This window comes from Alternaria infectoria (assembly GCF_024043175.1).
Source record: "Alternaria infectoria strain BMP 0036 chromosome Unknown scaffold_9, whole genome shotgun sequence".
Lineage (NCBI taxonomy): Eukaryota > Fungi > Ascomycota > Dothideomycetes > Pleosporales > Pleosporaceae > Alternaria > Alternaria infectoria.
Window position 1 is genome coordinate 717598 of NW_026250698.1, and position 12293 is coordinate 729890.

The window sequence follows — 12293 nt, forward strand, 5'->3', positions numbered from 1 at the left end:
CATACTCAATCCACGATGTTACCAAGAATATATTGCCATAATCTTTGGAATATCACAAACGCAAAATCTCCACAACTCAACTCAATCCAGTTACGTCCACTCAAACCACACCAACAACGCCCTTCTCCCCACCCTCTCTCCTCGCAATCTCCTCCACATCCACAACCGTCCCCTCCCGAACACTCTTCTCCAACTCCTCTCTCTTAACCGCACACCTCGCACTATACGTCGCTTGATCCCTCTTACACTCCTTTTCCCAGAAGAAGTTCTCGCCCCAGCACGCCGCGCCAACCAATTCAAGCACCAGCACAGACACGACTAATCCCGTGGTCGTTGCTATCAACCGCAGGCTATCGAGGTGCGCGAGCGGTAGTGTGAATATGATGACAGAAACAGCAGCGCGGAAGAGGAGACGCACGGGCTTGCGGAGGCGCTGGTTGGGAATCGTGCGGTGGACGTGTGTTGCTGATATGACAGTGAGGCAGAGGAGTGAGATGCCTAGACCGCCGCAGTAGAACCAGACTAGGCCTTCGGAGATGTGCTCTTCGGAACGGGGAATGAAGGTTTCTGATAGGGATTCTAGGGGTGCGGAGGCAGTGTCGTGGGCGCGGACCAAGACCCCGAGGGCTGATGCGGATAGGACGAAGGACATGATGAAGGGGAGGTGGGCGGAGAACCATGTCAAAGCTGATTCAATCGTTAGCCCTGGCGTAAGATTTGGGGATCCAACTTACCGGAAAACACATGTCGGCGGATAGCATGCGTATGCAGATTGAATGAGTCAATCTCAAAGTACACCCAGTTCAACACGAACGTCTGCACCAGGCCCAATACCGCCTTTCCAAAGAACGCATTGATCCCCATCGCCACACTACTCTGGTACAGCAAGCCCAACACGCAAGACCCGAACACCAGCGTGACAAACGCATTCGTCCGCTCAATCCGATGCTCAATATTTGTCGCGGGATAGAACTCCAGACTCCTCTTCCAAGACTCAGGTACGAACGGCGCGATGGGCGACCCCGGTCGCTGAAGCAACACCATGGCAAACTGACCAAAGAGATCAAACAGAATAGCCACCCAAATAAATCCCTGTCGCTTCGGTTCCTCCACACTCACGCTCGCCATCCAAAGCGCCGCCGGGATCAAAGAGAGTAACGCATTCCCCAACATACTTCCCCTCACCATGGGAATACGCCATGCGTACCAAATCCAGCAACTCGTCACAAACAGTCTCGCCGCGAGATAGAACCCCACAAGCGGTGCGTACGTCCTCTCCCACGCCTCAACCATATTCGTCGTAAAGCCCAGCAAACACGTTAGCAGAAAGAGCACAGATACCCGCCTGATCACGTCGTCGCTATCGAACCACGACACCAGCACCCCGATATCTGTCCAGAACTTCCAGCCCATGATGAAGGTGATTGCGAAGCGAAGTAGGGATTGAGCGGTGGGATGTTCAGCTGCAGAATCGCCTGTTATGGCAATGATGCCCACGTAGAAGAGGTCGATGAAGAGTTCGTAGCTAGCTACCTCCTGTGCTTCTTTTGCGCGCCACAGCAGGCCCTTGTGGAAGTATTGTCGTACGATGGGCTTTTGGTAGAAGTGAATGGCTGTGCCGTGTTGACGATCAGAGTACCATGTTTCTTTGTCGAAGGAGGAGTCGGCGAGGGAGTCTGATGATGGGCTGTCTTCTTTGGTGCGTAAATGGGCCGAGTAACCGTATTTGGAGAAGTTGGCGTCGAGTTGTACGGCGTGGGAGGTTAGCATGTGAAGTTCGGTGGAGAGGGTGTCGAGGTCGCGGATTACGCGCTCGAATTCTTGGGCTAGGTCGCCGTGGTCCTGGTGCAGTTGACGGTGGTGCGCAGTGTGGTGGGCGTGGGTGTGGCGGAGTGCTTCGATCTGTGTGCGTTAGTAGGGCGAATATTCCATGCCATGGCTCTCTCATTCTTGTGTAGAACTAACATGTTCGGGAGATCCATGGATGACTAGGTCGAAGTCTTCTTTCTCGCTCGCATTGCTCAGCTTCCTCCTCATGTGATTTGCTTCATCGGGGGAACTCGCAATGTGCACCTTTCTTCCATCTGGTCTCAGAAAGTGTTTCAGCCTCTTGCCCGTGTGGTGACCAATGTGTGCATGATGGTGCTGGTGAGGGTCATGCTGTGCGCTTGTTGTCGTGCTTGTTGGATCGTCCATGTTAGCAGCCGGCATGTGCGGAATACCAGCCATCTTGCTCATCACAAAGTAGGAGAAGGCGCAAATAACTGGGAGAGATAAAGAGAGGATTCCAGATACGCTATATGAATTGTGCAACGCAATTGTACCGACGCTGTCTCGTTGGGTCGAGAGTGTGGTGGCTTGCCTCTACGGGGGCTAGCGCCTACCCGATTGGTCGAGATGGAAAGTCAAGAGCGTGAATAAGCAGCTACAACACCTGGGTAAGCTGCGGGGTGGAAGCTGGAGTTCAGCTTATGTCGTTTCATGAAACGACAGCTCCAAGACATAGTAGGACCGCTTGTGTGAGACAGGCTGCTTTGGTTCCTTGGTTCCTGATTGATGAGGAAGGTGCGAGCCATGTCTACGAAGTTTGAGTGCGAGGAGAGGCTCTTCAGCTATCTGTGTGATCCTAGATAGATGAGTCAGAAATCAAACATTGTGATGGCTTTCGCCCAGACAGCCAGGTCTGAAAGAAAATACGAAGCGATAAGAACATGTGCATGGGGATACCGCTAGCAGTCGCCTGATGTCTGGTTCTGTGAGAATCCTCCTGCTCATGCTGGAGACTGTATGGGAGACCTTCATGGAGCGGACGAGTTGCTGCAGTATGTGCGTTTCCTCTATAAGTCAAGAACGCAGTCCTAGCTTGATGATAGTGTATATTGCTCGCTGCCGATATAGGCATACTCTGTGTCGAAGGACCTGAGCGCTTTGCTGTCCTCCGAGACCCTGTGTGTCCGCTGTCTATCGTTTCTTCGTCTGCCCTGCAGGACTCTGTGTACGTGCGCTCGCGCTGCCCGAGTCGGTCTTACCGGCCATCCACGAGGCGAGGTCAAAGTTCTGTAACTGCGATGCCGTGTTGGTGTTTCCGGAGCCTAGGACGCCGTTCTTCTTCATCTCCTCGAATTCTTCTTTCATCTCGGGGTCCACTACGCGTGTGTTAGTAACCTTGGCAGTACCTAACGGGCTGCCGAGAGACTTACTGTTCTCCATCAATTTGGGCATGCCGAAGATGAGACCCATGGACACTATCGCCATGAGAATCATCGGATTCTTCAAGAATGACAGCGGCGAAACTGCAGCGTGTTAGCACAATCTCCCCATTGCGCATTGTCGCGATGCCAACTTACAGCCTTGCCTCTCTTGGTAGAAGTACTTGGTTCCCACCGGCCTGGCTTCAACCACCAGACCGCTACCGCCCTCGCCGCGGCTCTCTCCCTTGTTATCCCATTCGTTACCCAGGAAGGTCTGGTATGCCCTGATCATCTCCTTCTTCTCCCCGCTGCCCTCTGCCGCCTCCTCCACGGTGACATCAATCCTCAGTGGCTCGAACGCATAGTCGCGGCAATGCACGGTAGCAAGGTAGCTTCCAGCGCTCACATTGTTGAAGTTGAACGTGTTGGAGCGCGTGAGATAGGCGTCGAGGGGCGGGCCGGAGGACTGGAGCGTTGCGTGCGTGGTCGAGGGAAGCGTGGACGGATTGACAAGGACCGTGTTCGGGATTTGCAGCAGCAGGCGTGCCGCGCTTGTGAGCGTCGCAAAGGACGAGAGGGTGGCGAGTGACGTCTTCATCGTGGCGTGGGTTGAGCGGGTCGTGAGGTTGATCATGTCGCTCTGGTGGGCGATGGATGCTCGATGCGCGAGAACAGCGCACGGACCTCAGACATGCTAGAATTCGTGTCGCAGTTTGCAGTATGCACACTATCAGTTATGAATGACTAGGCAATTTCTAGGTCAATGTAGACCCCTTTCCGAGTATCCAGGGAGCCCTCGCCAACTATGCCCAAATTCGTTATCGTAGCACTGGTAGTACGAGAAGTCAAGAGGAACAGCATCACGTAGTGGTGAGATGTTGGGCTACCAAAACGAGGGAGTAACGCGGTTGGCTTCATCTGTTACATTGCACTGATACTTGAGTAGTATAAATCGAGAGATGCTGCCTCCCGCTCTTGCGTATAGCGAATCGCGTAAGAGACAAGCACCTCAGGCCCATCTTCTCTGCCACCTCATCGCTCATTATCTTCTCTATATATCTTGTACCTGGGTAACAATCGTCTCTGATATGTCATCCACACACGTCGTCCTCAAAGAAGCCGAGTCGAAACAGACTCAATATTCGAAAACGTGGATCACGGCCTCAGGCAGCTTAATGGTGAGAGACACTGGACCTCTATCCTCTTGATATAACTGCCTCTTTAGCTGGATCGTCTTGATGATGCATGGCTGGTCAGCCTTTTTGGCGGCCTCGACAAGCTGACGGTAGATCTCATTTGCCACAATCTTGTACCGTTCGTCTCCGATAACAACCTCATGGGCATGACGGAAATTGGGTTCTTGACCGAGCGTGCGATACACGAACGTGACCGTCTCGAGCCTGACCAACTTGACCAGCTGTTTGGCGATAGCGGCCACCTTCTGACGAAATGCCTCGGTAATTTTTCCTTTCTCCAAGACACGTTGAATCGCTGAACAACGCATGCCAAACTCTCGGACCGCTGGACATAGAACCACGATCTCGCTAAGCAAATCGATATGGATATCTTTGTTGCCGTCACTGAACTCAAGAACGGTCAGGTGAGACTTGTCATGCAGCATGCGGACAGGGTTCAATTCCCAATATGTAGCCGTGGCGATGCTGAGCTCCTCAATTTCAGTTGAGTCGCGGACGAACTCGGTGAGATAAGTATGATCCTTCACATGGATCATGTCTTCATCGTCGAGTGAACGAAAGATGAGGCGCTGGACTTGTGGCGGATCATCGGCACCCATACAACCTTCGAAGAATTTGTGGACATTCTGACAGTCCGTCAAAGTGACATCCTTGATGCTGAGCATATCTAGATCTTCCCACTTGTTGCGCAGTCGGCCGTATGGACAATGCTTGAAATTGATGGTATCGTAGCTGATCTTCGGCACAGATGCGGGCTTGTCGATACTTCCAACCCCGACATCGCTCATGAGATATCCAACGTCAGTATAGGTATCAGCATTGTCGTGGCTGATGCTGGCTGATGAGAGACGAGGCTTGTCATCCTCACATAGACGAGCCACTTTCAGAACGAAATCCTTGACGACAGGCGTGTAGGTCCCCCATGCGGCTTCTCTGTACACGTCACCAAGCCTGTTCGTCCGTCCGTTGATCTTAATGGTGAGCACGCCGTCAGGTCTATGCTCGGAAACCGGCGTCTGGATTTCGAAAGCCGCCGAACAATTCGTTGTACGCCGCGGTCGACCATCTTGATAGATTTCGATGGGCAAGAATTCTTCCAGGGGGTTGACAATGTCTCGTTTCGGTGAGGTGCGGGGAAACTGTATGGTCCGAAGAGTCGTACTAAGCGTCGAACTTTCCGAGGTCAATACTGTCTTGAGAAACTTCCAGCTGGCCAAGTCTAGCGCGGATTTGTCGCAGAATGTGAGTATGTGCAGCTTAGACATACGGATTCCATAGTGGCAGAGTTGGCGGAAGTTCGTAGCTACAAGCCGTTTAGATCTCGCTGAGAGGTCAAATCGCAGTTTGAGAGTCATGGTGTAATTCTGCAGAAATTGCCCATGTATGAGCTTAGCGTCGATAGGTCTCATCTTGGCCAGCTCAAAAGATGCATCCTTCCAGAGAAAAGGCCGGACGGTTTCGAGAAACCCCTTGCTCGTCTTCACCAGATGTAGCAACGCAGTCGCATCGAGCTATTCGGTAGGTTAGCATTTGTCGGTCCACGGCGACCGCCATTTACCTGTTGGGACGAGGCGGCAGGGGACTTACTCGGAGCAATACATCCTCGAATAGCTCCGGGGGCAAGCTGGCGAGCTGGCAAGGGTGAATATCAGCCATGCCCGTGAATTCGGAGATGCAAGGTAAAGTCCAGGTAATAGAATCTCAGTGTGCTACTGACGCGGCTCCAAGTGTCGCTCAGGTAAAGAATCTCGGGGCCCAGGCGCTCAGACTTACCAGGCTAGTAAACAAGGTCACCTGGGCAATTCTGCGGTCACCCACCTTGAGTTCTCTCTTTACTTGTATTTTGTTTGTAAAAGCGCCAAGAGGCCACTCACCTTCACCCTCCTTCGTACTCATTGGCTCACTCACTCTCACTTTGCCTCGGATCCACTAGACTGAGGCGCACTCTCACTTTGCTGCCTGGAATATATGCCCTGAGGACGTCATAGGAACGGGCTCGTGCGCCTGCCACTGGACATATATTGTGCCCGCCCAGCTACTTCTTTCTCCTAACCCACCCACACGCCTAACTACCGCCGCCGACGGTCTCTTTAGAGCAACGAACCTTCAACAGCTTCGGAAGTATCTTACACGCCTGGTACTGCTCGATGACCTTGGTATTGGACTCTTGACGACGGCAGTTTAGCGCCGTGGTTTCTTCCTTTCTCTTATCCGCAACCCCATCCTATCGCTGCCGAGAGTCTTCGTAGGGTGATCCTTTCACGCCACTTGGCCGTTTAAATGGGCACTTCAACAGTGCTAGGGAGAATTCTTTCCGGTTCTGAGGCGGGGGTTAGCTCCTGCTGTTTGACCAGCCGGGTCAAAAGCTATTCTCTACTACCGTCTTGAGGTGGGGGTCTCTTGTCAGCGATAGTATGGTGTTGCGTCCTCTCTTCCTTGGTTCGCACTGAAGACATCCATACTTGCCAGGTAGAACAGACCGTTCTACTCTTATCTACCGGCGAGGTGTCCAGGTGCGAGCTGAGGATCGATAGGTCCCTTGCTCACGATCATCTCCGCCAACTCCAGGTATGTTGTCCCTACTAATTAGTGGGCGAGAACCAGGTTCCTTCGGCGTGAGCAACGGATCTCGGCGGAAGTCCCCGCGGGGGGCTACAATTTTTCTTTTCATTGACATGATCACCTTGCGTGGTCAGTTGAGGAAGAGAGTCGTGGTGGGCCTCGGCTGTATGCGTAGTTGCTCGTTTGGAGATATGTAGCCTGCATATCCAGATACTGACTTTAGTTCGCTTATCGGGACATCTTTCCTGGAAAAGCTCAATGTCTGACAGATGGGTGTCTGGAGAAGAGACGGGACGTCGCGTACCTACCTAGGTAGCTTCCAGCCCCGGATTTTGGGCGGCAATCGCACCCGCCAAGCTTCCAAGCTTCGCCACCCCCATCAAGCTCGAAAACCACTGTCGCGACCAACGTCTGCCATAATCTACCGCACCTCCAAGCCGATTCTGCAGCATCTCAGGTCGAGACCCCTAATGTCGACCTCTCGTGTCCCGTTGGACATCAAAGCTATCGCAATCATACCGTACCTATACCAAAGTACAATCTCAAAGACCAAGCCCATCCTAGAACCAGACCGCAGTCTGAGTCAAAGGCGCACTCTATTCTTTCTTTCTGTATCCCGTTGGAACGGCTGAACATGATCCAGACCCCCCTGATCAGTAATGCAGCGATGTCCACACTGAGAACATCACCGTCCAAGTACCACGTAGGGAGTAGCCGGTGAATGAATACGGATATGTATAACCCAACCTGCTGATTGTTTTGCATGTGGCAACTGTTGAGAGGAAGAGGACTTCTACGCAGAGTTGAGGCACGCTGTGGTATCCAAAGAGCGTCGGCTTTTCGCGAGGAACGTCAGAGATACTATGCGTTGATGAGCATAAAGATAAGAAGAATCAATTCGCGTACTGGTACAAAAAGGCAAAGCCCAAACAATGAAAAGACACCTTGACTACTACATCCGTCGCCAGAACAGTCCAGTCAATCGCAACGGACTCCTTCCTTCGCGAAAAGAATCAGATAGTCCCGCACTGACACCCGGGAAGCACAAAACATTTTGAATCCTTATCTCCTCAAACCCACACCCTCACTACGTCGACCTTTGAACAAGTAGGATTTTGCGGCTCGCCCACAAAACCTATCTTCCATGCCAGCGTCCGCAACTTAATGCTATACCTCGAATTACACATGTACCAATTCTTGACCTGTTTCGGTGGAACAACCCAGTCACGGACCTTGCCAGTATCATCTTCGTCGATTGCAATGTACATGCTAGCGCTGTCTTCTTCGAACCACACCAGTTGGTATATGTCGGTCCAGGGCACGAGCATAATTTCCACGAGATTGGTTCCAGCTTCGTAGTCGAAGCGCATTGCGGACGAGGCGGGATAGTCGCGACCCCAAATACTCAAGGGCCAGTTGAGGATACCCTGGTTGTCGTAGTTGTAGGAGGATACGTTGTGGTAGAAGGTACTGTAGGGACGTGCAGGGGTGGCGGTCGTGTCATCGGTTAGGCATAGGCCCTTACGGGGTACGGTCCAATTGCAAGCTCCGAGTGCGTGGCTGCTATCTGTCAGGATGAGGAAAAGAGCTGAAGGGTGGTGGTATGTACTCATTGAGGTCATTGTCGGTTGACTTGAGGATAAGACGGAAGCCGCTGGACTGCTGGTTCCACCATAAACTCTGGGCGATCGTGACCGTCTGGGCTAGCAGAGTTGCGAGAGCTAAGGTAAAGAACTTCATGACGTGCTAAGCTTGTGGATGCTGGAAGGATGTGTTCGGAGTTGATTAACAAGCTTGTGGGTGTTGATGATGGAATGCAGAAAAGGAACAGAAAACGGAGGCACGGTGCAGCTTTTGTACGGCATTGATGACGGGTACTTTCCCAGAAAGTGCGGACATCAATCGTAGGAGCTATGCGGACATGAGGAAGTGGCTTCTACACAAAATGTGTGTATGGCAGGAACTAACGTTGCAGCTTTCTACCCTTCTACGTTAATCAAAGAAAAAGGCTTAATAGGTCTGCAGTCTACATTAATATGAAAGCATACAAAGTACTTGACCTAGCGTTGATGTAGGCTCTAGACCTGTCCATTTTTTTTTCTTGTGTAAGGTGCTTCAAGTATCTTTCGTGAACTCCGAATGCTGCCGCCACTTCTCCCCAAACTTGAAGATGCATAACGGGATGATGACCAAACACAAGCTCAGTGCACCCAAAAGAGTGAAGCCCAGCCCATAACCAAGTGCGTCAGACAATGGACCAGTCGTGAGTGGCAGGAAGGTGCCCATAAGGCATCGCGTGACGATGACGCCCGTCATAGCCGATGCGGAGTACATACCGCAAGCGTCAACCACGTAAGCAGATAACGGTATAACAGTCAGAAGGAGCGAGAACCCCATCAGGGCCACCGAGGCGAGAAGCAGGAGTACAGGCAGACGGTAGTCTGCGATCCAGCCGTATGCTATTACCGAAAAAGGCAAGAGGATCGCACCCAGGATAGAAAGAGGAAGGCGGTACTCGGGTTTTCCTTTTTCGCCGTCGGGCCCGCGGAGCTTGACGTATATCCTATCGAGCGTAAAGTTGCATACTAGTACACTGCAGAAAGATCCGACGCCTAGATATCTGTTAGCTGCCGTAGGTTCAAGCATATCAGGATACCCACTGAATGAGATAAAAGTGTAACCAATCTGGCCGAACTTGAAGTCATACCTGTCCAGCAAGATCGAGGGTAATGAAACGCTGACAACGTAAAAGAAGCTGAACGCGACCGAGGCAAATAGCGAGAGAAGCATGAGTACGCTCGAACCGAACAACACCGCAAAAGGCCTCGTGATAGAGTGCCAGAGCTTTGCTAGATACTCATGTGTGCTCTTCGACTCCGGAACCTTTCCAGTTTCCTGCATCGTCTTCGCTGCTCTTCTTCTCAAGACAGCCATCTTGTACGTCTCTCTGAAGTAGACGAGGAACAGAACTTCGCACACGATAGCTAGTCCGGCGGCGATGGTCAACATGCGTCGCCACCCTATCGTCTCTGCGATGGCGCCAGAGATGGCAGGGCCGATAGCTCCTCCAATGAGCGGCGCAAGCATAACCAAAGACATTGCGGAGCCGCGTTGCTCGCTCTCGAAGATGTCTCCGATAATCGCTGGATTGAGGACGTTTGAAGCGACGCAAAGACCTGTGAGCATCCTCGCAGCAATGAACATGCCGCTGTTCTGGCTGCAAACTGCTAGGATAGTCGCAGCGATGAAGCCAATGTTACAAACGTTGAAAACAGGATAGCGTCCAAAAATCTCGGATAACGGTGCGATAAGTAATGGTCCAGCGGCTTCTCCAAGTTCCCAGATAGTCACGAGGAGCGCGCTGTTTGCAGAGCTCGATTGCTTCCCATCGAGATCCGAGACGATCTTGCTGGCGACCGGTACCACGCCAATGCAAGTAAACGTTCTGTAGACATGGTCAGCGTCGAAGTTCTTTTGACAACTGGAGTGCTGGGAGAATATGCATACACGGTGAACGCCATAAGAGCAAGCAACAAAACAATACCCCATTTGAAACCTGGCGACCAATTGCGAGGGTCCTCAGGGTCCAGAGGCTCAAAATCAAGCGCGTCATTTCCAGCCTCCTCGGCATCATTCTCTTGTTGGACGCTTTCGTAGTCATGCGATATTATTCTGAGCAGAGGCTGCTCTTCGTCCGTGAGCACCATTGTGGCTTTTTTTTCACGGAAGGATTCCTCTAAAAATATTCAAGATGGGATGATTGCGAAGCACCGAGGTTTACAGGGCCCAGGAACTTTTTCACGGGACGAGCGCGGCGGATTGTGACTAATGAACGCCCTAGGGCGTGTTTGGTTATGGGGTAATCTTTAGCGTCGCTCAACTGCGGTGGTGAGAAGCTGGCGTCTGTTGAGCCGTCAAAGTCCGTGCAGCATGCATGCTTCCAGCCTCGTGTGCAAAGTAGGATAATAGGTCGGTATAGCATTGTTCCGACGCTCGGTGTGTGTTGAACAAATATTTCATCGTCTTTATTATCCATCCACGGTCGCCACCATAGCCGCTTTATTACACGCTATGCGTCCAGTCTTTCCATGTCCCAAGTAGCTTATGCAGCAACGATCCTCACATTATCTAGAACCACCTCATCCGACTCTATCGATCTATCGGTGACGGAACCCATAGCTCGTCATTGCCGACCGGAAAGCCATGTTTCTCACTTGCGAAGAGCCGGACAAGCAAGTCTTCTATAATGTTCGTTCAGACTGTACATCTGAAAAACACCCTCTTACAACAACCACAAGTCAGCCTGGCAGTTCGTGCAGCATCCCGCTTTGGCTTGCACGCAACTTCTAAAGCTAGATGCCTATCCAATTCTCTCTTATTTCCAAAGAGTTTTCCACACTCTTTACAGGAGGTACTGTGCAGAATCCTTTGCTTCCTTGTCCCTTCCACGTCGGTACTTCCGGATGTGATCTCGGTTTGCGTCTTCCCACTCTCCCCTTTGTATACTCCTTTCCTCTTTATGGTCTTCTTCCCAGAACCTCGCGGTAGCTTGAAGATGTCTTTGTGGGTTGCTCTGCAAATGTCTTGCTTCTTCTTGTTTCGTTCTGCACGCTCACGTAGAAGCTCAGCAATCTGCTCAAGTTCGATTTGTTCCAGACTCCTACTCTCCATCATACAGCTGTGGCCGTTTGCACCATCGTACTCCTACTCATTCCTCTTCCAGAGTGCAAGACGTTCACAGTTATTCCAGGTACCGACCCTGGTCCAGACTCGAGAGATCAGGGTGTGTTCGACAGCAAGCACCAGTGTCTGAGCAAACCCTAGATACGCTTGCATATCGAGCTATTCCGGTAACGTCAACCTGGGACAAACTGAACAGGCCGCAACCTACGTTTTTGTGGTTACAGCCTACATCAACATAAAAACGTGCAAAGTGGGTAGCCTAACGTCAATGTAGGCTCTAGGCATGTTCGGCTTTTTTCTTTGTATGGTGATGTATCTGTCTGGCTATCGCATCCCGTTTCAGCCATAGTTTGCTCACGGCCCGTAGCCGGCAAAAGAATCATGTGTACCGTGTACTTCACTACATGTCACCATGTCGTCGTGAGCCTCGCGGATATGCGCCGATGGCGAACATCATGGACAAGATGTCGATTGGTTCCAGATCCCGAGCCACCTGAAACCACAGCTCCATGGGCATCCGATCGAGACCTTGCGGTAGGGGTCGTCTTCTGTTGCTTGTATTCGAGGCCCTATCCACACGTACTATGCTGAAGTAGGTGCGCGCACTAAGCTCCGGGGCGATCCGATGCCGCTGCAGGGTAGGATAGATGGCTAGAGCAAG

At 51.8% G+C, this 12293-nt stretch overlaps 5 protein-coding genes across 5 annotated transcripts; all 5 read right to left on the reverse strand.

The window, feature by feature from the left end:
- Positions 1–100: 100 nt before the first annotated feature.
- Positions 101–2211, reverse strand: J4E92_006187 (uncharacterized protein; the record flags this gene model as incomplete). The annotated part of the gene is made up of 3 exons (XM_051497558.1): positions 101–687; positions 735–1902; positions 1966–2211. The coding sequence occupies 3 exons, from the start codon at positions 2209–2211 to the stop codon at positions 101–103; spliced, it is 2001 nt and encodes a 666-aa protein (XP_051352205.1).
- A 750-nt stretch (positions 2212–2961) lies between these two features.
- J4E92_006188 (uncharacterized protein) lies at positions 2962–3789 on the reverse strand (the record flags this gene model as incomplete). Its single annotated transcript, XM_051497559.1, has 3 exons — positions 2962–3146; positions 3201–3293; positions 3348–3789. 3 exons carry the CDS (start codon positions 3787–3789, stop codon positions 2962–2964), a joined length of 720 nt encoding a protein of 239 aa, XP_051352206.1.
- A 537-nt stretch (positions 3790–4326) lies between these two features.
- Positions 4327–6043, reverse strand: J4E92_006189 (uncharacterized protein; the record flags this gene model as incomplete). Its single annotated transcript, XM_051497560.1, has 2 exons — positions 4327–5898; positions 5975–6043. The coding sequence occupies 2 exons, from the start codon at positions 6041–6043 to the stop codon at positions 4327–4329; spliced, it is 1641 nt and encodes a 546-aa protein (XP_051352207.1).
- Positions 6044–8019: 1976 nt separating this feature from the next.
- On the reverse strand, positions 8020–8689 carry J4E92_006190 (uncharacterized protein; the record flags this gene model as incomplete). Its single annotated transcript, XM_051497561.1, has 2 exons — positions 8020–8419; positions 8559–8689. The coding sequence occupies 2 exons, from the start codon at positions 8687–8689 to the stop codon at positions 8020–8022; spliced, it is 531 nt and encodes a 176-aa protein (XP_051352208.1).
- Positions 8690–9064: 375 nt separating this feature from the next.
- J4E92_006191 (uncharacterized protein) lies at positions 9065–10656 on the reverse strand (the record flags this gene model as incomplete). The annotated part of the gene is made up of 3 exons (XM_051497562.1): positions 9065–9561; positions 9610–10394; positions 10457–10656. 3 exons carry the CDS (start codon positions 10654–10656, stop codon positions 9065–9067), a joined length of 1482 nt encoding a protein of 493 aa, XP_051352209.1.
- Positions 10657–12293: the final 1637 nt, after the last annotated feature.